Source organism: Urocitellus parryii, chromosome 3, assembly GCF_045843805.1.
Source record: "Urocitellus parryii isolate mUroPar1 chromosome 3, mUroPar1.hap1, whole genome shotgun sequence".
NCBI lineage: Eukaryota > Metazoa > Chordata > Mammalia > Rodentia > Sciuridae > Urocitellus > Urocitellus parryii.
Window position 1 is genome coordinate 189,077,970 of NC_135533.1, and position 26,232 is coordinate 189,104,201.

Below are 26,232 nucleotides of genomic sequence, written 5' to 3' on the forward strand. Positions count from 1 at the left end.
GAGGTTTGTGAAGCAAACCAACCATTCTTTCTTCTGAAAACTGGATTTCCATTTGCCCACAAGCCAGTGCACAGGGAGATCTTCATCCTTCCCATTCACAGCCACACTTGGTGTGACATGTTTACAGAGGACCATGCTCTGCCATCTACCCATCTCAAAAATTAAACCCAGCTTAGCCCCATTTAAGACCTTGCCACATGAAACCAAGCGCACTCACTCATGAGAGCACACTTCTCAGGTTCCTACTTAAAATCAACTTCACGGGTCTCCCCCCCACCCACCCACCCTCTTTTGGAATGTTCTTCTCAAAGACTGGCTTCAGCAGAGATTAAGGCTGGTGCACAGGGCCCAGAGCTGACTCATCCAGAGTAACTGGTGTCCACAGCTCCTGGAGGCCCTGATGTCCTGCCAAGGGAGGAAAGCCCACGGGAGGACACATTGTTCCAGCCACACCAAAGCTCAGTCCATCTGCAGGAAAGGCGGAGTAGTCTCCATGTAGGTCCAAGTCTGTGTTGACAGGAAAGTGGGGAGAACCCAGCTGGCCGACTGGCCATGAAGACAGACACCTGTTAGAGCCCACAAACTGCTCACCACTAGGAGGCAGTACAGGGGATCTGAAGACCCAGCTCTGATAGAGGTTTAAAGGGACTCTTTTTTGGTCAAGGGTCTGTTGATTCTTCTATTCTAATGTGGAATCCAAAGATATGAATATCTGTCACTCACTCCAAGTGTTACTTTTGTGTCAAGTCCACGTGCTCACCCACATCCAGGCCCTCCCTCCCTCATGACATCCCACGTCTCTCCTGGGTACACTTGCATGCCCACATTCTCCAAATCTATGGATTTTCACCTACAAAGCAATAACATCAGACTGGAAGTGATTGAAGGTGGCAGAATGGTGTCTCTCCATCCCGGAAGAAAAATGGGCATCCAAAGTGGTTTCATAATGCTAATCAAATTTCTACGACTTAGCAAGAGGCAAGCTCAGATTCCTACTCCCCCAGAGATCTTTACAGATGAGCCGGTCCAGCCGCAAAAATGTACATAGACGAAAAGATGAAATGAAATTAAAATTTGTTTTAATGAGAAGCAGGCTTTGGAAAAATGAGATTTTTAATAAAAACAAAAATTATGACTCAATATTTCTTACCACACGAGCACTTCGGGGTATGCAGTGCTACAAATATCAAGTGACTCATGCCTGTTAGCAAATAGGGGGCAAAGCAAGTGAAAACTGATGAAGAGGAAAAGGTTTCCTAGGGAGGTTAGGGGCTAATTTAGGGCATTCCTTGGTGGCCCAGCAAGGCTCCAAGCAAAGGCTTTTGACAGCAAAGGCCCCATGGACAGTCCTTAAGATACCTACCACCATCTCACATCTTATGAAAACTTACGCATCTAGGCATTTTTCTAAAGAGTGTGCCCAGAGCTCTTCTTAGTCTCGAAGCTGACCTCAGGCCTCTTAAGGATCAATGGTGAGACCATGTAAGATATGGAGTGAGAACAGAGGCAAGCCCACACCCGCCCTTTACCACTGACCTGCTCGTCTCATCCAAGAGGAGGAGACAGGGCATGAAACTACGACCCAGAACAGAGCCAGAGGGAAAACTGACTTGTATTAGGTTGTACGGCCCCAACAGTCTTCTCACTGGGGACATGGGTGAAGGAGAAACATTTATCATTGCTTTCAATGTTTATTTTTAACAAAAATCTCAATTCTTCAATACAAATGCAAATTTCAAGCAAGAAGGAATCCTATCTTTTTATTGGATACATGTATGTAACTTAATTACAATTTAGGTCTGTTCCAGGAAAAGCCACCAAGCAGATGCTCACATGCAGAGTATACTTCCCAGTGGTAGGCCTCACTCCACCCCACACCCTCACAAGGACTCCTCACTTCCTGGAGCCTCACCATGTCACCCCTTTCTACTCCACCTGCTCTTCCTCCCTCGGTGACCCTGCCTTCTCCCAAGTCCTGGCCAGTAGAGAGCTAGGGCCAACGGCGGTTTGATGGATTGACTCCCTGCTGTATCTGTACATCCCAACGACCTAACATCTTAAAGGGCTGAATCCTCCTGGGTTAGACTTGAGAGACATCATGGTATGTTAAGGTCTGTAAATAAGTCAAAAATAACACCTGGTATTTTGCCAGAGAAATGTTAGAGTTTGTAAACAAGTCTGGATGGTGCCTGGCAAAATGTCAGAGGGAGTGGTTTGAGAAGTAACAAAAGTGAGCCATTAAGTGTGGAGATTCCTTATTGGTTGATTGATGTATCTAGTTTATGCTAATTAAGATAAGCTGTGCAAAATGTATAAATAGCTCTGTTGCCCTACAATAAACGGCTCCCATTCCTGCTGTATCAATGTGCACAAGTTATTCGTCACCCCCAGCTATTTTGCTGCAGCCGGACTGCGGCAATGGTAGAGGCCTATGTGATGGCATTACCCTTACAAAGGTACTTTATGCCTTATAATGGGGAGTTCATGCATGCCGGAGCCCTTAAATCAGACATGCAGGGGTAAAGGACTAAGATGAGCTCCTAAAGTCATTTTTACCCAAGGAAATAAGCATCCTGAATAAGCATTCATTTGGTGTGTGTGGGGGGGTGTTACTAGGGATTGAACTCAGGGGCCCTCAACCACTGAGCCACATCCCCAGCCCTATTTTGCATTTTATTTAAGACCCGGTTTACACGAAGTTGCTTAGCACCTCGCTGTTGAGGCTAGCTTTGAACTCTCAATCCTCCTGCCTCAGACTCCCAAGCCACTGGGATAACAAAAGCATGTGCCACTGCACTCAGCCTGAATAGATATTCTTCAACAGACAATATTTTCAGAAAAATAATCCTTTGATTTCAAGTGATCTGCAACTGTCCTGAATACCTCGTGCCAAGGACAGATAACACAGTAAGAATGGACGTCAAATTCTCTTCCAGCATCGAGCACACTGCAGTTTGATCCACTGTAAAGCCTGGCAACTTCCTCCACCACCACGATACAGTTACCTTGGGAAGGAGGAGCTGGCATGAGTTGAGCTACACTAAAGAACCCTGGCACTGGACAAGACCCAACATTTCTGGGTATTATCCTTAGAGGAAAATAGAGAAACCTAGCAGGTTAAAATTTTTCGGTAGTGCTAGGAATTAAACCCAAAGCCTTGTGCATTCTAGACATACTCAACCACTCAGCTCCACCCCCAATCCTTTATTTTTTGTTTATTTTTATTAGCTATTCATGATATTATAATAATCATGGCAATCACCCCCAGCCCTTTAAAAAGAATTTTAAGGTATTCTGGGTCACGGAAAGGCAGGTGGAAGGTATAAGAGATGACACAGCACCTTTCTCAGATATCCTCCAATGAGAGATTGTCACACACAGTAACAGCAAGGCAGAGGACCCCCCCCCAGGGAATGCCACACCCTCACGGACAGCCTCCCAGTTCCACAGCTACACACCATCACAGGGGGTACGGCCACCAGAGCAAGGACACTTTTTATTCACTAGGGACTAAGTTGAGAGACGCTGGTGTGCCCACAGATGAGGGGAGTTCAAGGAAAAGTTAGTGTGAAACAGACATAGATGGAGGCCAAGGGCCACTGCAGGATCAGGTAAATGGGGGACAAAGGTGATAAAACCTGCGCAGAGAATATTGGAAGAGAAGTGAGGGGACCTGAGTGTCTAAGAGTTATATAAGTGCCCAGGGACCAACCAGCGAACTGATATTCAGTTACTACTGTTGACAACACTTACAGAACTCATCAGGCCAGGGACTTGGTCCCTTTCCTCTCTAGTCATTTTCTATTCGTTGCATGTCGAACCAAATTTTCACAATCATTACATAATTCTACAGTGTATCTTCACATCAGCAGTATTTTACATTCCAAGAAGCCCCACCAAACAGCCCAACATCATGAAAACTGGCACAGTCGCGTCTGAGGACCCGGTTCCCCTCGTGTACATTCCAGTAACATCGGCAAGGCCCAGCGTGCCAAACTGCCAAAGCTCAGCAAGTTCCACCTGGCTTTCCCACGCACCCTGGTGCCCCGAGAAACCCCTACCCCATGAGTACCCAAGTGCAAGGCATTCACTATTACATGCTTGAGAAGGTGATCAAGGACACAAAGACATACAATTTGTCCTATGAATAAAAATGGCTGTCCCCATCCACCTACTGTCATGCTCATTCTTAGCACAGGCGGGATTTCTCCTCTGGAAGGGTTTCTGTTGTGCCTGCCTCTAAGTCCCCCAAAATGGGCCATCCTTTCGAGGTGGAGGGTTTTTCAGTTGTGAGGAAGGATTCTCCCCTTAGGTCAGAAGTCATGCCGGGGACAGATGCCGTGAATGCGTCTCGGAAGGGATCTTGCACAGCAGTTGCCCCTGGGCCCTGATGCAGGGCAGCTGTTGAAGACTCCTGTGCATGTACCACCCTCCGTGTGGAGTCTCTTCCGATCCAGGTGACTCACTGTGCCCTGAAGGCCACCACTATTATTTAGGGGATCTTATGTTGCCATTTGGAGGTAGGTTCAATGGAACCCGATGGACAGGCTGGCTCTTAATCCTTGACAGGTCCGAGTGTGAGCAAGCCCACACAGCAGGCTGGTCCCCACTGCCATTTTTGGAGATGCTGAGTTGGTTGCCATTGACATCACAATCCTTCTGCTGCCTCCCAGTGGATGAGCTGGCCTTCTTGCGCTAACCACACATACACACACATTTACCACACTTGGCTCTCATAGACTGGAAGGACAGATGCTCTTCCTGAGCAAAGGGGCCGACCTGCAGAAAGGTTAATTTTAAATAAAACACACCCTGGAAGGTAAAAGGAAGTCACTTCTAGGGAGGGGAGAGAGGGGGGCATTTATCATCAGCCAAGAACAACAGGAACAATTATCCCAAGGGGATGGACAGGTGTTCCTTATAAAGCATTTGAGGGAAGCATTCATGGGAAACAGCAGCGTGTCTCACTTCCATGTATCTGCTTAGAAAACAGACTCTAGTCTTTTTTTTTTTTTTAAACAAAAGAGGGAAAATGATCAAGAAGGCATAAAGAAAACCAAAAGGCCAAAAAGGAAACGGAGGGGAGGGAAGGCCACCAACTTGCACTTGTGGCTCTGCAGCATGCCAGGGACGGTAATGACAGCCAGCATGCAGGATGCAGGATCTGGCAAAGCCAACAGGCACCTTCTGTTAGCATCAGCCTGTAGCTGGGGAAAGGGAAGCGTCCCAAGAGATGCAAAGGGCCGACTGGGTGCCACACGCGGTGTCAGGTACTTCACAACATTACCTCAAGGGGCAAAAGGCTGGCACGTGAAGAACAAAGCCAGCACTGAATTGGTGACATGGCCAAGGGCTTCCCGAGAGCCAAGCTGTGTGGAGTCAAGGATCAAGGACCCCACGGCCCTAATCCAGGTGTTGCACGAGCAGTCTAGATTACAAAAGCTTGTTAGCATGGGGATAAAAGTCATGACAAAAAAAAAAAAAAAAAGATGAACACCAGGCTTCAGGGGACAGTGAACAAGAGGGAAAGCTCTGAGCTGTGTTTGAAGCCACCACCTTCCACCTATAAGGCTGGTTCGGTCTCCTCTATGAAGTGGAGATGGCACAGGCCACATCTGAGAAGTCACAACAAGACAATGCATGTAAGGTGCCAAGCCAGGGGCTGGTTCATAGACGGGCAATAATGTCCCCTTGAGGCCTGTGACTTTCATGCTGGGTACACCATGGCATGTTGTGGTGACACTGTCCACACACCTGCCTCCCCCTGTGGAGCTGCAGCCTCCTCCAGCAGCACCCCTCGGGAAGGTGCATGAAGCCACCCCAGTAGTTCCCCCGACTCTGAGGGCTCTGGGGCTGCAATAAGCCACTCTCCCCACACAGTTCAGGCCCTGATTATAAGGCAGCATCACTCCCCAGACCTGGCTACACCAGGAAAGGACAAACACAGGCAGCAATACACATCGATGGTTCCAACAGGACTGGCTATGGTCTAAAGGTGACAGGCACTGTGGACATGAGTAGCCATCCACAATTCCCTAGAATGTTCAGGAAAGCTAGGAAGAAACTCTTGAAGACACTGATCTAGCCTTCCTGGAGCTCTGAGGAGAAGAAAAGCAATGACTGAAGACAGAGACCTAAGGGTGGGGCACTAGAGGGCAAGCAGGCACCGAGTTACTCTCCTCTCCGCCACCCTGGATGCCTGTGAGCGAGGAATTGCAATAAGGATATAAGGATGCCTTGGATGGGGTCTCTATTCAACCAGCCGACCTTCTAGAGGAGTGCCCAGACCTTTCTTCCTTCCTCCCAGTCCTGGTCACACTGGCAAGTTCCAACTCATCCTTCAAGACTTTCCAGACTTAGTTCAACCACATTTCACAGGGGTAGAGGTGGAGCCTCCATCCCACCAAGGAACTTGGGACACACCCCTTCTGGCACCCCTCAGCTATAATTTATGCAACTGCAGTGTGGTCTCTAACTGGACCAGGACTGTCGAATCCCTTTCAATGGAGAGACATCAATTATTCAGTGCTGTCTAGGGGAGGCCACGGGTTGAGAGGCCACCTCCAGGACTGGGGGGAAAAGACTGCCGAGTGACCAGTTAGTATGTGGCAGGAGTTGGGAGGAGAGGTGGCCCATGGTTGTTGTCCTACCCGGATCCAAATGACCCCGATGACAGGAAGCCTGTCTGACTCGGACCCTCATTTCTAGGATCCCAACAGAAAGGATGGTTTATAATATATTGAATAAAACTTTTCAAGCCATGAGTGAATAAAACTAAGTAAAAATAAAGGAAATTTAAGTGCACACACCAAACAAAATAAATACCCCACTTTAAAAGGTCAGCCACAAAGAGCCACATGTTGTAAGTCCGTTTAAGTGAAACATGGGCAAATCCGTAGTCAAAGTAGGTTCATGGTCACCAAGGGCTGGGAGGATGCAGGTCATGGGGAGAGAGCTTAAAGCGTATAGGGTTTCTTCTTGAGGTCATGAGAATGCTCTAGAGTTGGCTGTGGTGGCGACACCTGTGAAAACACCAAAGTCCGTTGAATGGTGCACCGAGAGTAAGTTCTACAGTGTATGCATCATCTCCATGAGGCCTTTATTTAAATAAAGTGAAAGGACACACTATACAAGATCACACAATGAAGGCCAAGCAGAAGGTGATCAGAGAGGCTCATGCAGAGGTGACCAACTCCAGCCCAAGGCCACTCCTATGCTCAAAACCCTCCTTTGAGGCTGGAATTGAGGCTCAGCGGTAGAGCGCTCGCCTAGCACATGCGAGGCCCTGGGTTTGATCCTCAGCACCACATATAAATAAATAAGGGTTTTGTGTCAAACTACAACTAATAAATATTTTTAAGAAAACCCTCCTTTGTTCAGAAGAAACTTCAATGTCCTGACTGTGGCCTATGGGCCCTATGGGATGGGATGCTTCCCTATGGACTTCTAGCTTCTCTCCTGGTTTATCCTCCTCACCCTGCCAGTCACCTTCTATTCCCAGGTACATAGATGATATGCTCTCCTCAGGGTCTTTGCATCTGCCCATAATTGTTCTTCCTCCTCTGGGTCTGTGCATGATCTGCTCCCTTAAATCTCTACTCACGTTGCCACACAAGTGGACTTGCATAGGCCCACCCACATCCTGGTCTCTTCTGCTATCACACCTAAGGCCTCAGGCATATAGTATACGACCTCAAGTCTTCCCAGGTCATGGTTCATCCCAGACCCCTCCTCCTCAGACTTCATGTGGTCTGCACCACCAGAACATTCTTCCCCAAATGTCCTCATCTCTGATCAAAAGTCTTTAGTGGGGGCTGGAGATGTAGCTCAGTGGTAAAGCACATGCTTAGCATGATCAAGACCCTAGGTTCCATCCCCAGCACCATATCCACCCCCCAAAAAAGAATTCCACTCAGCCCAACATTGAAGGATTCTCAATCTGACCTGGGTCACAAATCCCCCACATCCCCAGCTCCTCACCTGAGTTTCCTCTTGCCTAGACTGACAACAGGATGCAATGGGCCTTCTATTCTTGGATCCATATACAAGGGTTCAACCAACTGGGATGGAAATTCAGTGTGGGGGGAACATACCTAGACTAAATATGTCAGACTTTTGTCTTTATTCCCAAACAATAAGCACGATTTACATAGCATTGCACTGTAGAAGTAACCTAGAAATGATTTTAGGTACATAGGAGGATTTGCAAAGGTTATGTGCAAATACTGCACCATTTTATACAAAAGGGACTTGAGCATTCATGGATGGAGTCCTAGACCAACCCCCTAACACACACACCCACACACCAATACTGAGAAAGGACTATAGGTATTTCTCATGCTATGCTTTTCACCGTCCAATAGTGGTAAACAGTCACATGCAACAGTCGCTTATAAAATTAAATAAAATCCTAATTACTGCACTTGTGGAGGAAGGGGCCATCAGCAGTTCCTTAATGGCACTAGCCACATTTTAAGCATTGGCAGTCCCAGGTGGCTATTGGCTACCATATTAGACACCACAGAAAGTAACATTTCCACTGTGGCAGCAAGTGCTTTAGAGAATGTTGCCCTAAGGTTTAATGTTCTCTCAATTTCTCTTCATTCCACCACTTGCCATTTCTCTGAATAACCAGTTCCCTTACCATGATGTCGGCTCTAACACCCCAGGCAGGAGCATTCCATCTCCCCTAAAACCCCACAAGTGAGCTTACCCTGGGGCCAAAAGGTTGCTGCCATATCTAACTATGCTTAACCTCTTGGTGATACAAAGTTAGGGGAGATGGGGGATTTTTTAAATCTAATATCCTAATGAAAACCAAACAATTTTACAAACACTTCCAGCTCCAAAATAAAACAGAATAAGGTGGTCATTGTAACCAGTAATAAATCAAATAATCCCATGCCTTAAAACTTAAAGGAATTCTACTGCCTGTGATTTGCTTCTATCATAACTGGCGTTGCACTCCAGGAATAAAATTCTGCCTTTCTGTATCCACAGCTTAACTTACTATTGACTTGTGCTTTGTGCTGCGGGATGGATTTCTTCTCATTCCGCACATGGTAAATGCCTTTACTCAGAAAGTGAGCACAAGGACACTAGAGTCGATGGTACCACATAACCGATTCTTTCAGACTCCACACTCAATGCCACTAATTGCTAAACTGCCTTGCTTTCCCCACAAATTATGCAGTTATGGGCCTGGTGGGGATGGAGGGTGGGGGGAAGCAAAACACTGAGGGTATGCCCAGTGGCAGCACAGAAAAGCTCTAAATCAGGCCAACTCAGTGTGTGGTCCCCAGACTGCAGCATCAGCATCACAGCACAGAAAAGCAAAGTCCAGGACCTGTGCCAGACGACAGAAACCTTGGGAGCAGGGGCACAGACCTGCATTTGGTTTTTTGCCTTTTATTCAGTCCTGAAGAACTGTAATTTATACCTCAAACAATATATAGATCTTAGTGCACTGTTTCATATATTCTGACAAATGTATCTCTTTATGTGTAAATCTCTCCTAAACCATTTTTTTTAAGTGTACAGTTCAGTGGTATTAACCATGTTGATGCTATGGTGAAATAGCTCTCAAGAACTTTTTCCAAGTTGCAAAACAAACTATCAGCCAAGCAACCCCCTTTCCCCCTCTGCCCTCAGTCCCTGAAGAACAGACTGAGCCAGTCCTTCCTCCAGGGGACTTGGATGTACCTGGTTATCTGAGCACTGCACTAAGGACCCCAGGCACAGGGGCTAGAGGAGCAGCAAAGCAACAGACATGCTAGAGGCTAGCTCCAGGGAACAGCCAAGCAGGACAGGAGGTGGCTGTCAAAACCCAGCCCCGAGCACCCAGTGTGGAGAGGGCTCTGGGCTGGCTGCTAGCGGGAATCCAGACATGAACAAATAGAAAACTTTCCCCATCAATTTGAATAGGCGCAAGTTGAAGAAGGAAATTGTTTTCAACATTTAACCAGGTTCTAGCCATTTCACTCGACTCCAGAGGAGATTCAGAAAGCTATCAACCTTGATTGGACCAGCGGGACAGTGTTCTCATCCATACCATGCCAGCTGGTCATTCAATTCTTTGAATTTTATGTGCCCATTTTAATCATTTACATCTCTCACCTGGAAATTCCCAACTGATTCTCTCTGGTGGAAATTTCAGAAGGGTACGATAACACAAATGAAATAACCAGTGGCATCGCAAACCACAGAACAGTTTTGATTTACAAGTCATTAAAAGCGAGAGGCATTTACTGTTTTTTGCAGGCCAAAAGGGATTGCATCATGAATAATAGAAAAGGCATCGTGCGTTAAGAACTCTTGTGCAGATAATGTTCTCCCCAGGCCACACAGAAGGCCTGTTCCCTGAGCACTTCCAATGTGCCAGGCACGTAACAGTACACAGCAGCAGGTCAGCCTTTGAGAACCAAATCCAGCACATTTGCCCCATATTGTTTCACAAGGTGGAGTTTCTGGATCATTATATCCACTGGCTCCCAAATAACCAAGGATGCAGTACCACAAGCAGACCAAGAGCTAGGGGTTTCAGAAACCATCCAAAGTTTAGGCGATTTTAGACTTTGCACTTTTCTTAAGGATAGCCCTGGTACATGCCGACAATGTCCAGATTGCTGTAAATATTAACAAGCTCAGGAAAAAGTACCTGTGAGAAAACAGGCTCCCATGTTTTTATAGAAATAAAGAGCCCAAAGGCAAAACCAACACAGCTCCTAGTTCCCCAGTGAGGAAGCATCAACAATGCTCTGTGAAAGCTACAGACCCTAAATGCCACTGGATACTCTTTGGCTCAAATACAGGGCATTTTTCTCTGCTTTTTAATTTGCATTATGTGTCCATTTTTCTAGCCCCCGTGACAGAGGATATTAAAAGAAGGTCTCCCTGTACTTTTATTCACATGTGAGTTGAATAAAGGATCTAAGAGTAATCACAGCAATTCATAATTTTTTTTTCATGTTATGCCATTGCCATAAAATCCAAATGAGGCTCACTACATCCTTCATTTTAAAAATGGTCACATTAGCATGCTTTACTTTGCCCCACTCCTAAATGCTTCATTCAATGAAAACTTTCAAGGGGAAATTTGTGAGCTGGCTATAATCAGCCTAGGGTAATGGGAACAGTATGTGGCAGCACTATTAATGATCAGGACTGTGCGATTATAGTTAGCTCAAGAAGAACGTAAATTTTAAGGCCTCAATGCAATCAGGTAGGACCTATCAATACTCCTTTTAATACTAGATTCTAGCTTTCGTGTGAATCACTATGACGCATAGAAATTCTATCTCTGCAGCATAAAATAGCCCAATGATGACTATCGAAGCTAGGCTTTTGGTCACTTGGATAGATGTTTTGTCAGAACGCCCCCTTCTTGAATAATACATCATCATTCTATTCCACAAATGTGATTGTGAAATACACACTTGAGTTTCAAAAAGACCCACAGTATGTGATTCTTTGAGGTTATTGAACTAGTACTTTATCATGTCATCCTATGTCCTTGAACTAGAACAAAAGTTTAACTTCTGTCATTAAGAGTTTATTTTTAAGAAACAAATCTATTAGTTTTTATTCCCCCTATGACTTAATACACTGCATGAAACTGCATTAAACTTCAGACTCTGGATGAGGACAGATGGTCCCTAACCAGAATCTCTATAGAATGCCTCTCTGCATTTTGAAATTTCTTTCCGAGAAGTAGAGCCAGCAAGAAGGTGAGCAGTGGGCAAAGATGTCTCCATGTTCTCAGTGAGGGGACTGCGCAGGTCTGACTAGATGACATTCCAGGAAAGACAGATTTGGATCCACTGGTTTATATTCCATAGTTCCTTCACCTCTCCACAGAACAGCTGGCACATGAACTTACCTCAGTAGCTCATGAAAGTTCATGATCCTAGTCCACAACATAAAATTCTAGGGCTTCATTTTAAATGAATACAAAGTTATGAAAGGATGTAAAGGAATCTGACCCTCAAAGCGACTCAAGCCAAAGGATCTTTGTGTGGAAGCATTTTACAGTGGCCACTACCATCATGCTTATTGTCGCTGTTTTTGACCTCTACAGATGCACCCCAAGTGTGGGAAAATGTTGCTTCCCATTATGAAGAACATGATATAGTGGCCGGATAAGAATTCTTAGAAAATATTCAAGCTCAACCACAAGGTTAGAAAATGGGAAAAGGCTGTCAATAGGCTTTAAAGACAAAAATTCAAATCCCTAACATGAGTATGTGCTTAATTTTATTCACAAGTTTAAAAAGAGAAATTAAAAACAAGATATCATTTCTCAAAAAAAAAATGAATAAGTGCTGGGTGTGGTGATGCACACCTATAATCCCAGCAGCTTGGGAGGCTGAGACAGGAGGATGGCGAGTTCAAAGCCAGCCTCAAGCAACTCCAAGGCACTAAACAACTCAGTGAGACCCCGTCTCTAAATAAAATAGAAAATAGGGCTGGGGATGTGGCTCAGTGGTTGAGTGCCCCCGAGTTCAATCCTTGGTATTGACAACAACAACAAAGAAAAATGAATAAATGCTTGATACTCTAATGGCAAAAATACAGGATCATAGCAGCTCTCAGACATTACTGAGGGAGCATAAATTTGGCTTAATCTTAGAGGGCAATTTAGGAATAATTATCAAAATTTTAAATTCTCACACTTGCCTGAATTTCACTGCTAGAAAGTCTCCCTATAAAAGATATTGGCATAAGTATATAAAATATGGTGGAGCATGATTTGCAGTAGAAAATTGGACAACCTAAATGTTTCTCCTAGGATTTGGTTAATTATGGGTTAAATAAAATATGATAAATAACTCTACTAACCAGGGCATTCATCAGATGTAATGGCTTTGCAGATGTTCCCAAGAATGCACACAATCTGTACATAATAACATGGAAAGATACCCAAGACAAAAATTAAAAGCCATAGAACATTACCTATAGTGTGATTCCATCGGTATGAAAAGGTTTCAGAAAGAATATGTATATGTTGCTGTGCAAATTTCCCAAAGAGATACAGCAGCCCCTCCTTTTCAGGTAGAAATAAAACACAGGGTTAAAACAGGAGATTTTTTTTAAACTTATTACTTCCTCTACATATTCTATAGTGTATTTTTAAAACATGATAATTTTGTTTTATGGTAACTTAAAATCCTCCTCCTGGGCTGGGGCTGTAGTTCAGTGGTAGAGCACTTGCTTAGCACATGTGAAGCACTGGGTTCGATCCTCAGCACCACATAATAAAGGTACTGTATCCATCTACAACTAAAAATTTTAAAAAAAAAATCTTCCTCCTATTGCCAAGCTATGAACTGTATGACACAAATGGTTTCATTTCTGATTTAATTCTGAGGCTCTTGAGAGGCAGTGGGAGAAGGCGGGGGTGATGAACACTGTCAGACTGGAAAAGCAAGTTTGAAGAGGTGTCCTAAACACAAAAAGCAGAGCCAGATACTTTTCTTCCAACATGGAATCTGGTTGAGCCATGCCTTCCTCAACAGAAGCAATTTAACAACTTGCCCAATTTCAAGCCAAAGGTCAAGCCCAATCTTATCTCCACAGAACACCCAATATATTCGGAAATGCTAGCCAAGTCCCCTGCTGTAGGAGATGGAATAATGGCCCAAAGATACCCTATTCCTAATCCCCTGGACTGCAGATGTCAAGTTACATGGCAGGGGAGAAATAATGTTGCAGATGCAATTAAGGCTGCTAATAGTCGATCTTAAAACTGGAAAATTGATCTATATTATCTAGGTGGGCTTGATGCAACCACAAGGGTCCTTAATGGGAAAGAGGGCGACAGAGAGGTAAGTCAGAAACAGGACTATGGAAAGTCAAAGACATGCAAGGTTTCCATTTCTCAAGGTGGAGGAAGGGACCACAAGCCAAGGAATATAGGAGACTTTAGAAGCTAGAAAAGCCAAGAAAACAGATTCTCCTCAGAAAAGAACAGCCCTCCCCATACCTTTAACGTTAGCCCACTAAGATCTGTTGACTTCTAACCTATGGAACTTTAAAATGATAGATTTGTGGGAAGTTGTTACAGCAGCAACAGGAAACTAGTACAGCCTACTTATATTTCTTTGGCTACACTCCAGACTTCCTTAGCTGGACAAATCTGTGGTGTATTGTGAGAAATTAGCCTGGGCTTTCTACCTGTGGATGCTCACTGATGTGAGCAAGCACTGCCAACTAGCCAGGTGATTTTAGATTTCAGAGAGAAAATGCCAGCAAGACATCAGCCACAAGATTCTAAAATGATTATTAAATTAGCTTTATCTGGAAAAGACATATTTAAATAGGTTACTAATGAAAGCCCTTTGACTTTGGTTTTGTTTTTTGTTTTTGCTTTGTTTTGTGTGTGTGAGATCCTAGGGTTCAAACCCAGAGCCCCACACATACATGGTAAGCTCTCTACCACTGAGCCCCATCTCCAGCCTGGAAACCCTTTATAAGTTATGCCCCACCATATAAATGTCAGATGCCGTTGTTTACACCCAGGATACTCCTCCAAAGACAAACTGGGCCGCACTTAAGAACCCAGAACAGCATCACAACAAATGCTGTTAAGAGTTCCCCCAACAGACTTCCAACTTATATATATATTATATATATTATATATATATTATATATATATATATTATATATATTATATATATTATATATATTATATATTTAGTTGTAGATGGACACAATACTTTTATTTATCGTTATGTGGTGCCGAGGATCAAACCAGGGCCTCACACATACTAGGCGAGCGCTCTACCACTGAGCCACAACCTCAGCCTCCAGACTTCCCACTTTTGAATGAGGACAAGCCAAAGAACAATTTTAATAAGGTCTGACTTACTGCCCCATGCCACACACTGAGCTGAACCCTGGAAGTACATGATCCCATATACCCATCACCCCATTTCCATCAGGAAATCCCTATTGTAACCACTGGTGATGTGCATGCTCACCTTCCTATAGGCAGGAATGGGAAGAGCTTGGGTTCAAAGTGGTCTGCCAGACCCCACAGTTGGGACTCCAGAGAGACATCATACCCAACCTGGCCCTCCTCCAACAGCCAAAGTGATGAAAGGCCAAAATGTTGAAGAGTAGCTTTTCAGTCCAGGTGATTTTAGATTTCAACCCCAGAAAGGCAATCCAGTCAGTGGACCTCCCTGAACAACCTCTAAGACTTTGAAGAACTTTTTAAACTCAATATCCAAATCATCTCTCTCCCCCCCTACTGTTGTTTTGGATCTTACCTATGAATCAATGGCTTCTTCAAGAAATACATGTTCTCCAAGCATACAAACAAGAGCTTCTGTGAAGTGAGGACCAGATTTATAAAGAATTCCACTAAGACCTGCTCAGTAGCCACCATGAGCACCTGTCCTTCACTTTTACAGGACACAAGGCATCCCCACTCACCTGGGTAAGAATCACTGACCTGAAGAGCAATATCTAAAATCAGCACGTAACTCCCTGGTAGGAGATCTCTATAGAGGATTCCATTCTAAACAAAGTTTGAAGCTCTAAAATTCATTGTACTGGAATTTTTTTTAAAAGGCAGGTAAACATAAAAGCAAGTCCCTTCCCTTCCTCCCATTTCTTCTCTCAATGCTGTATGTGAAACTGGAATCCACATCCAGTGAAAAGTCCACATCCCTAATGCAGTGATTTTCACCTTGAGCTACATAGTGTATTTCTTTTAAGCCAAAACTACGAGCTGGCTCTGGCCTTTGGTACACAGGCAATTGAAAGGAATTTGTCTGGACTCTGAAACTTTTCCAAATTCATTCACAGCAAATATGTAGTGTTTAACAAACACTACATATTTGCTATAATAAGTTGAGATTTGATACTTTTATATTAAATAACTAAAAAATGAAGCTGTATAAGTTTCTTATTCTTTTTAAAGGGAACCAATTCTAATGAGATAAAGGCGGGAAAACATGCAGATTTGGGTCCATCTGAAGAGCACTTCATGGTTGTTCTCAATTATGACTAATTTCATTGTCCCTCGAGTTTATGGCCTCTTTTCCTTTCACATGGCTGGATTCTGCCACTCTTCTTATGCATGTTAGTCATGAGGTGATTGATTGGGACTTTTGTAGCCCAAGAGGATGGCCTGGGTCACAGGACAGCATGCTTAGCTGGCCTGGCACAGTGAATGACAGAGAAAAGGGACTGGAGCCCTGGGAAAGGAGCAGAGCACTGTCACCAGAGGGAGGGAAAAGACTGTGGTGACCGAGCATCATATGACATGTGACTGCTCTCCCTGCACAGAGTCTGTCCAGTGGCCCTGGCTCTGCTCATATCTGCAAGGACAAGGAGGGCTTTGGACGTGGGAAGGGCGAGGACAAGATGAACAGCTAAGTAGCCACTGCACTACAGGGCCAAGCGTTTCAGAAGTGGCTGTTCAGGTCCCACAGATCACTCCCTCTCTCAGGTACATGTCCCTCACGGCCTACCTCGTTGCTCACATGTATCATTATTAGAAAAATTAGAAGTTTACATTAAAAGTTTATGAATTAGCAAACAGCAAGCCCTTGCAATGCTATAAAAGCCAGCTCCGATTGCAAAAGGGACACAAGAGCTCATCAACTAACCAGGCAAAGCCCAAAGTATATAAGAAATATTTTAGTCTTTCCTTCCTAACATTCTGGTCCCCAAAATCATAAATCGCTGAGCATCAACTTTCCATCTTCAGAGGCAGCATATAAATCACCCCGAGAATAGTTATTCATCATGAGCAAATAAAAATGTAAGCCAGGCAGATGGTGCAAAACTCATTGATATTTGAGGTCTGATTTCCCAGGTCTAGGCAAGCAAGGTGGAAGAAGAGAGTTGTGAAATTTGGGGCCACAATTACAGGGGCAAAGTACCCAAAACCACAGAATACTAAAAATGTTCATACCACATCGCTACAATCTCTTCAATGCTTCGCCTCTGGTTCAGATCTGACTTTCTCCCTTCGTGGCAACAGGAATGATGGGGAGAGACAGAAAGGGGGAGAGAGGAGGGAAACCCACACCAAACGCAGCAGTGCTTTAAGCCCTTTGCATTCACCAGTTTCAAAGTGCTTAGTCCTTTGGGTACTGCTGCAGGATGGGAGAGATCAGACCCCTCGGTGCTGATTTTTTTCATAGGGATCCAGCTCACAATTGGCAAATCCAAGGTGGCTGCCTTCCCAACACTCTAGCAGGTGTTTATGTCACAAAGCCACACTGGCCCCGGGGGAGGGGAGAGAAGAAGAGAAGGAGAGGTGAACACTTCTGAGACTACCTCCACTCTCTCGCTTAAGCCCAGTGTCAAAACCCATTAAGAGCCTTAAGCACACACATCCCGCTGGCAAGGGCATGATTTGGGACCCTCCATTAAATGCCACTCCTCTTATAAAGGCCAACACTTGGTCAAGGAGACAAAACCTCATCACCTCTCTCAAAAAGGATGGAAGAGGAAGGAAAACCATGAAAAAGTAGCGTACACTGAAATGAATGTCCCAGCCACAGCACAGGAAAATACCCTTGTAGTCAAGGAGTTCAAGAAAGCTGTCAAAAGACAAGTCCAAGGAGTTTTTGAAAAAATGCTCACTGGGCTTAGTTGTGAGAGGTTATGTTGTTGAGCTGTTAGAGAAGGAAGGGGCTGGTGTACAGCTTGGTGGGAAAGCATTTGCCTGGTGTGCATCAGGCCCTGGCTCCATCCCAGGAACCAAAAAATAGAGGGCAGAAAAGTGCTATCTCAAAAGATTGCAAGGAGCTCTTAACCATGGGAAACACAATTACAGCCTATCTGAGTACCAGAAAAAACACATTTGAATTCCAGGTCATCTCACAGATGGTTACCTCTACTTATGAAGCCACAAGTAGACCAACAGCCACATACTACCAGAGCCTACAGAGTCTTGAACCTCAGGAACGTTCCTTGGCTAAGAGCCATTTCTCTAGTTTCTAATTTTCATGATACAAACAAACATGACTATTGTGAAATCTCAAAACAGAATTATGAAATCTACTAAACTAAGCAGGGCTCCATTCAATGCCCCATACAGGAGCTCAACTGCATCCACTGAATGAATAAACAAAAAAGCAAATAGATGACTGATGTACATACTGGTTACAGAGCAAAGAGCGAGTCCTGTATTTTCGAGCATACATCACATACTGGGTCCTTGTGACTTTAATAAGTCCAGCTAGATGTATCCTCTGCATTTACCAGAAGGATGGACCACTTTCCCTGAAGACCAACAGCTGGAAGAAATCCAAATGATCAAATCATCCCCTCATTCCTGTAGCACCAGTGTTAGGCGGGAGATAGGGAATAGGGAAGGCCACCCTTTAAGGGCTTGTAACTCCAGCTAAGGCCCTCGGCCCTCACCCCACACTCCACCTGATGGCCCTTATTGTGAGGGGAAACTGGGCTATTTCATTGTTAAAGCCCGTAGAGGGAAAGTCTCCATCTTGGGCATACACAATATCTCAAGGGACTGAATGACAGTAAACTTGCTAGTTAATATATCATTAGCATTGTGGTTTGTTGCCCTCTGTGCATGGGGTAGGGTGCTTATGCTGGGTAATAAAGAAATGTCAAATTCAGTTGTCAATCAAGGTGCCAATCAACCCCAGATCCACCCAAGGGAAAAAGATGAGAACTAGCATAGCTCAATAAAAGCAATCTCTACTGTATAGACAGGCCTCTAGCTAGTTGGCAGCTCAGTTTCCTTTGCTCTCCTCCAAAGCGAGCTTTCAGTTTCAACGAACTTGTGCCTTGCCTGCAACTTCTCATGTGTCATTTTTCTTTGGGTCATCGAGAGCCTAGATCTGAGACTCCCTTGGGAGATCCTCTTCTACAGCGCTAGTAAGAGCATTTAAGTGGAATGTCCTAGTGGATCTTCTAAAAGGTTATGATGAGTTCCATTAAGAACCACCACCATCTAGTATCTGTTAGTGCTCAAGGCCAATGGCTACAAATGGACCAACTGAGAAGAGCATCCTTTCCCTGGAGAGCTCCAGACCACTGGCCATTAGTGACTCTCATCACAACAGCATGTCAGTTGTATTCCAGGGCTAATGGAACCCCAATGAGCACAGAATAAAGATGAGAATGAGACCAAAGCACGCGCTTAGTCATGGACGCTACCACTAGATATCATTCACACTCAAATACTTAAATATTTCAATCTCCAAAAAGGAATGAGACTCGTGATCTGTCCTCAATGATCTATGAGATGAAATGACCATGTTAGAAAAATCTTGGGGGCAGTGAGGGTAGATTTGGGGGTACAGTGAACACTGTCACCACCCCAAAGCCATCACTGCTTCTGCCTTGCTAACACAAACTCAATCCTGAGATCTTTGGGATCCATGCTGATTTTGATCCCAGAAAAAGGGTACTCCTCCACGACAAGGGAGGGGGACTCATGGGAATCCTGTCACTCACTAGCAGCCACAGGTTCTAGGTAGCTTGTGAGCCAGTTTGGGCTGTGAAATAACAGGGGAAGGGTATTGGGAGCTTCCCTCCCCCAGGAAAGTGTCTTGAAAGGAGCCCCCATCTCTTCCTCTTCTCCAAAAGGTACATCAACATGGAAATGCAACACTTGGAATTATATTCACGAGTATGCAACCATGAAGCGACCAGCATAAGGATAAAAGCCAACAGCAGGGATGATGGAAAAAACTGTCTTCAAAGCCATCACAATTGGTGGCACCAAACCCAGAACCATCTGTTGCCACAATTCTTGAGAAAGTTAAATTCATCACTGCTTGAGCTACTAATTGCTGGGGTTTTTTTTTTTGTGTGTGGCTAAAAGAATCCTGTCCAATACAGGAGGTGGTTTGGTATAAAGGGCACCAACTTGGAAGAAATTCCATTATCAATTTCATCTCTATCACTGACTTGTGACATGTGGCAAGTTAGCCACTTGACCCCTAAATACTGTTATAAGATTTAGTGATTCAAAGACCATGACTTAGAGAACCCAGGGGAAAGATGTCAGTAAACTGTTGATGGATGAGGGGTAGTAGGGGAAGGGTAACCTACTTATAACAAATTTTAAGTATAATGCAAGTGTTTCCTAATATTGTTAAAATCTATGAGGAAAATCAACAAAAGGATTTTCAATCATTTTAAGATAGTGACAGTTCCCTCACTCCTTGGTCAAACTGTTGACAACAAATAAGTATGTTAAGTATTTTGAATAAACCTATAGAGAATTTTTTAACACATTTTCGAAGGGATTAATATATATATATATCTCATTTTTTTAAAATATATCAACATCCCAAGCCTCATACATCCTTAATTATACAATCATGTGTCATGGAAGTGAAGAATAAGGAGGTAATAGGTTTGAGAGGATCGTACTAGCCAGCTTGAACTTGAAGCTACAGGACTTGAAGTTGAGGGTTTGGGGTACATTTGTTTTGGGGTTTTTTTGGGGTGGGGCCAGGGATTGAACTTAAGGTCACATGACCACTGAGCCACATCCCCAGCCCTATTTTGTATTTTATTTAGAGACAGAGTCTGCATTGCTCAGTGCCTCACCATTGCTGAAGCTAGCTTTGAACTCTCAATCCTGCCTCAGGCTCCCAAGCCTCTGGGATTACAGGCATGCGCCACCATAGCTGGCTCAAATTGACAGTTTTATGTGAATCAAAAGTCCAGTACTAAAATGACATCAACCAAAAGGAAAATCCTTTTTGGGGTAGCATTCAGCTAAATATTTTATATCAATTCCCCTTCCTTTATTCTTAAAACAATTTTCCTCCCTTGTAGAAGAGGAGATTCTACCTCATTTGAAAACTCAATTATGCAATTTTCCAACCAAAGTCTAACTGGCTAGTGTACATGCTGATCTAGTGCTCTGTACAGATGGACATTATGAGAGGTCCCTCTAAACCTGCAGGCATGGGGCTGTGGTCTCTTGATAGCGTTGCTGGCACTGTGATCCAAATGCTCAACTAGGCAAAGTTCCTCCCTGGAACAATCAATGCAGGGGTTGGTCAGAGTGGACACTGATCCAGAGCACAGGCTGCAGTGGATCTTAAAGAGTACTGGTTCTCCTAAGGCCAGGGAAGATGTCTGGACACCAAATATTTGTTTCAAATAATTGACACCTTTTCATCACTGTCCTTTTACTACCATCTCCACGAAGGATTTTTTTTTTTTTAAGTTATTCAGATGTGGGCTGGTAATGGAGCTCAGTGGTAGAGGACTTGCCTAGCATGCATGAGACCCTGGGTTCCATCCCAAGTTGATCTCCCTTGTTCTGGGGCTTCAGCCTCTTGGACTGCACAGATACTCACTCTTCCTCCAACCTGCAGGTGACCACTGTGGACTATCCAGCTTCTGGTCATGTTAGCCAACCTAATAAGCCCCCCTTTTAATAATTATATTTCCTGGGGCTGGGGCTGAGTGGTAGTGCACTTGCCTGGCGTGTGAGAGGCACTGGGTTTGATTCTCAGCACCACATAAATAAAAATAATGGTCTACCAACAACCAAAAAAATTAAATATGTAAAAAAAATATTATACTTCCTGTTGATTCTGTTCCTGTAGAGAGCCCCGACTAATACAATGGGTGAACTGCAGATGCACGATGCTAATCAAGGAGGCCCACTCCAAGGGCTGCAAGCCACGGGATTCCATTCCCATGACTTCCAGGAAATACAAAACTATAGGGACAGAAAAAGATCAGTGGTTTCCAAGGGCTAAAGGAAAAGAAATGACTGACAAGGGATACGAGGGAATTCTGAGGTAAAAGAACTACTCCATAGTTTGTTAAAACTGATAAACTGCATTTTAACAGTGAGTTACATTATTATGAATTATCTCAATAAATATAATTTTTTTAAAAGTAAAGATCTGTCCCTCAGATACACCCTCCAGGAAGGTGAATACGAATGTCACATGTGAGGTGCCACTCAGGATGGGGCTCTGGGTGGCACTGCGCTTTCACCAAGAGCCCAACCAGCTCTGATAGAAATAGAACCCACTTAGGGATTCTAACAGAAAGGAACGTGATATGGTGCTTACATAATCCCTGAAAGGGATTGAGAAGCCAGGGGTCCCCTAGAGTTTTAAATTCAAGGACACATCATTGTGGACAGCTATTAGGAAGCTCCAACAACAGCCAACATAGCAGCTTCTCACACCCAGGCAGGTGAGACTCCGCCCCCGGAGCAATGCGTCTGGCCACCACATCATCTCTGAATACTCAGGTCTCCGGGACCTTGTCTGCCAGCAGCACCAGCAGAAGGAACTTGGTCTTACAGTTAGAAACCCACTCACTGTAAGAAAGTCAGGGACATGGGGTTGTTAGGTTTCCAATCCCTCCAATCAAGAGAGTGGAAAGATCGGCATACTATAGTGATGCAGCCATATCAGTGTTTATAGCCACTCAATTCATAATAGTTAAGCTATGGAGCCAACCTAGGTGCCCTTCAACAGATGAATGGATAAAAAAAAAATGTAGTGCATACGCACAATGAAATACTCAGCCATAAAGAAATTATGGCATTTGCCAGTAAATGAATGGAACTGGAGAATATCATGCTAAGTGAAATAAACCAATCCCAAAAAACCAAAGGTTGAATTTCTGATAAGCAGATACTAACACAATAGAGGGGGAGGGAAGTATAGAAGTTCACTGGATTAGACAAAGGGGAAAAAAGGGTGGGGGGATAGGAATGACAGTATAATGAATTGAACGTAACTTTCCTATGTTCATATATGGATACATGACCAGTGTATCATGTCTAACCACAAAAATGGGAAGTTATACTCCATGTATACATGATGTCAAAATGCATACTGTCATGTATAACTAAAAAAAATTTTTTTAATAAGAGGATGAAGCCAAGGGTGGTGGTGCATGCCTATAATTCCAACAATTTGGGAGGCCCAAATAGGAGGATCACGAGTTCAAAGCCAGCGACAGCAAAAGCAAGGTGCTAAGCAACTCAGTGAGGCCCTGTCTCTAAATAAAATTCAAAATAGGGCTGGAGATGTGGCTCAGTGGTCAAGTGCCCTCGAGTTCAATCCCCAGTACCTAAAAAACTTTTCCAATGGTGTACAGAGTTGGACAACTGTTCTACTAATGGAAGATACCAAAGTCCTATGTCATTCCGTTATGGAAGCATATTTCACGTTCATATTTAGTTCTAGCCCCAGAATAAAACATTAAGATTACTGCATTCAATAACAGAGTTGACCACAGCTCCTTTCTAATTTACATATCACACACTGTTCATCAAGCTTTTGTTCTGTTGAGAATCAAGCAAACCAAGTTTAAAAACATTGTTTTCCCAATATAGGTTATTTAGTGGTGAGCCAGAACCAGCAGAGGGGAGGTATCTTTTGCATCTTAACTGTTACCCCTCCAAAGAACTAAAACATGGATCAAAATGATGAACCAGAAGAAAATAATTTAGCTAAAATATAGTAACTACAATTCTATTCTTAAAATTAGTTCCCTATGGATGGCTCACATAAGTAAAAATATTCTCTGTACAAAAAGGGTTCAATAATCTAAGGAATTTTCAGCCTTCAGGAATTTCACTTCACCCCTTATTTCTGCAGAGTGTACAGAAGGGAGACTATGGAGACAGTCCTTTTTTGTGTGTGCGAGGGGAAGCGTACTGGGGATTGAACCCAGAGGGCTATTACCATTCAGTCACATCCCCAGCCCATTTTTGAGACAGGGTCTCGCTAAGGTGCTCACTCAGCCACATCCCCAGCCCATTTGAGACAGGGTCTCGCTAAGGTGCTTAGAGCCTATGCTAAGTTACTGAGGTTGGCTTTGAACTTGCAATCCTCCTGCCTCAGTCCCTCGAGTTGCTGGGATTACAGGCATGTACCACTGTGCCTAGCACATTTTCCTTTTTTCTGACGGGAAAACTACTGGATAAATTTTGCTAAGCTTCTTCAAATATGAAGACCAAAAAAAAAAAAAAAAAAAGGTGGGGGGGCGGCAAGACCAAGCACCTAAAAAGAAAAATAGCATCCAAACAACAGTAGCTGTTTGGGTTTAGAGATCTGACTATCAGAATTGTCATTAGCAAAAATGAGGGAACTCTTTGCAAAAGAACTCTAATTATCCCTTCTCAGGAAACCATCAAAACACCATCACACTCGTGAGTCTCTCACTGCTAGAAGGAATCATTGAATGCTATCTTACATCGCTCTGACAAAGGAATAAAGGGCAGCAACAACAACCACCACAAATTAATTACTATTCCTAACTTAATGGAAAACGCTTTTCTCCTTTAGGGTATTTATTAAAAGTTGAACTTGGGAGCTAGTTATTTCTGATGAATAATTACATGCTATCCTCTGCCAATGCTACTGACTGGCACAGCAAAATATGCAATAATTTTAGGTAAAAAACAACAGACCTGGCCTCTCAACACCCAAGGGTCGAAGAAGCATCAGAAGAAAGTAGGAGAAACACTGAGGAAATGCAGAGCAGGGAATATCACCAGTCCCAACAAGTATGTTTATCAGGTAATAGCCCATTAGGTTTGGCCCAAGGATGGTGCTGGGCATAAGGAACTAAAAGATGATCGATTGCTAAAGATCTAATATCTCCCTCCTCTACTCCTCCAATTTCTCACTAGAATGAGGCTTTAAATATGTTCATTATGGTATGAAACACCCCCCACCCAAGTTCTTTTTGGGGGGAAGAGAATGAAAGACTATTTTTTTTCCAAATGCTTTAACCTTCAGTCACCCCATCTTCAAATGCCAACCCACACAGTCTCCAAAATGAGACAGCAAGCCTCCTGCCATTCACAGTCACCAACCTACCTTGCAATTCACTTAAACATCAGCTATATGGGTTTGTTTTTCAGCCTGAAACTCCTTGCCCAGTTACAAGCCAAATGCCTTTCAAAATCCACACCCGCTACTTGCTCCGCACCCTGGCTAAGGTCCCTTGAAGAAGCTAATGAAACATTTGTAGACAGACTGATACTGCCTTTGTGAGAGCCATGCTACTGAGTCACAGCCAGAGAATATAATCACATGAAGCCTGGGCGGGGGGAGTTTAATGGATAACCAAGACTATTTGATGGAAGAAACTCCAGCAGGGCTTTCCACCTTACAACAGATATTGTGAAGTGTCTCATCATTTCCAGGCTAAAAATGATTTCGATTTAAGTAACCCACCTCTAACAAATGGTTTCAAGTGGGTCTCAGCCCGGTTTTAGAGACCATCTCAAAATCAAATGTGCATCGCAGGAAAAACGAAACCCAAATCCACTCAGGACACAGAGTGAAACTGGCAAAAGGAATCACTGCATTTGGCTCCCTTCCACCTGCCCCAAGAGTCAAGAGTTAGGAGAGCCAAGCCGTGAGGACAGATGGTGGTGGTGTGGAGCCTGGGGGAGCCTCGCTGGTGGTCAGGATCTGCAGGGGCTGCTCCTCTGTGACCAGGCAGGCACTCATCCTCTGCAGTCTGCACCGAGGCCACGGCTCCACACCTCCCCCGAGCTTCCACCACCACCCATGACCCAGGCCTGGTTCAGTAGCATGCAGGAGTCGAGCATGTGAGGCAGGAGCTTGGATCAGCACGAACCACACAAAGAAGCCATTATTTGGGGGAGCGACATAATATATTGTAACTGCTCCCATCAAGTCAATAGGCATCGTTTTCATGGGTCTGTTAGGATTTCTCCCACTTGAGGTTAGAAGGACTCCCATTTCAGTGAAAATAGGAGATTCCTCACAGATAGGATCACAATTCACCCACGGCAGCTGCCAGACACCACAGGAGAGTGCCAGGCTCTGCACAGAGCTGATTTTGTCTCTGGGCAATTCTTCCGTTTGGTAATTTGTCTCCTCTTAACAAAGATGAGCAAGTTACAAATATAATCACTAGATTTCTCAACAAGCAATAGATACCACAAGCCATAAATGCACTAAGAGGACGGCTCGCTTACCTCTGGCTCTGGCGGGAAAGTTTGTTCATCTTCAGTGGAGTTTGGTAAAACGGCCCAGGTTATGTTGGCACTGGCTGATGGCAAAGAGCCAAGTGTCCCATTTTTCAGCTGCTCTGTGGAATGTGACTTGGGCCCGTGCCATCCCAGGACGTTCTCTGAAATAAAGACCTAGAATGATGCCAAGTATTGAAAGTATCCAAATGAAACTTACAGCTTGTGAAATAGCGCTACCTCACCTGCTTAAAATGGGCCCAGGGTAGCACAGGGTGGGGTTTGTTTGGAATGAG

General features: G+C 44.1%; 1 protein-coding gene across 1 annotated transcript in view; it reads right to left on the reverse strand.

Moving 5' to 3' along the window:
* The window catches only part of Osbpl10 (oxysterol binding protein like 10), a 270,528-nt gene that overhangs the window by 37,340 nt on the left and 206,956 nt on the right, over positions 1-26,232 (reverse strand). Inside the window, exon 6 of the mRNA XM_026406121.2 lies at positions 25,946-26,100. Coding sequence (XP_026261906.1) covers positions 25,946-26,100 — 155 coding nt within the window. The remainder of the gene's footprint in view (positions 1-25,945; positions 26,101-26,232) is intronic.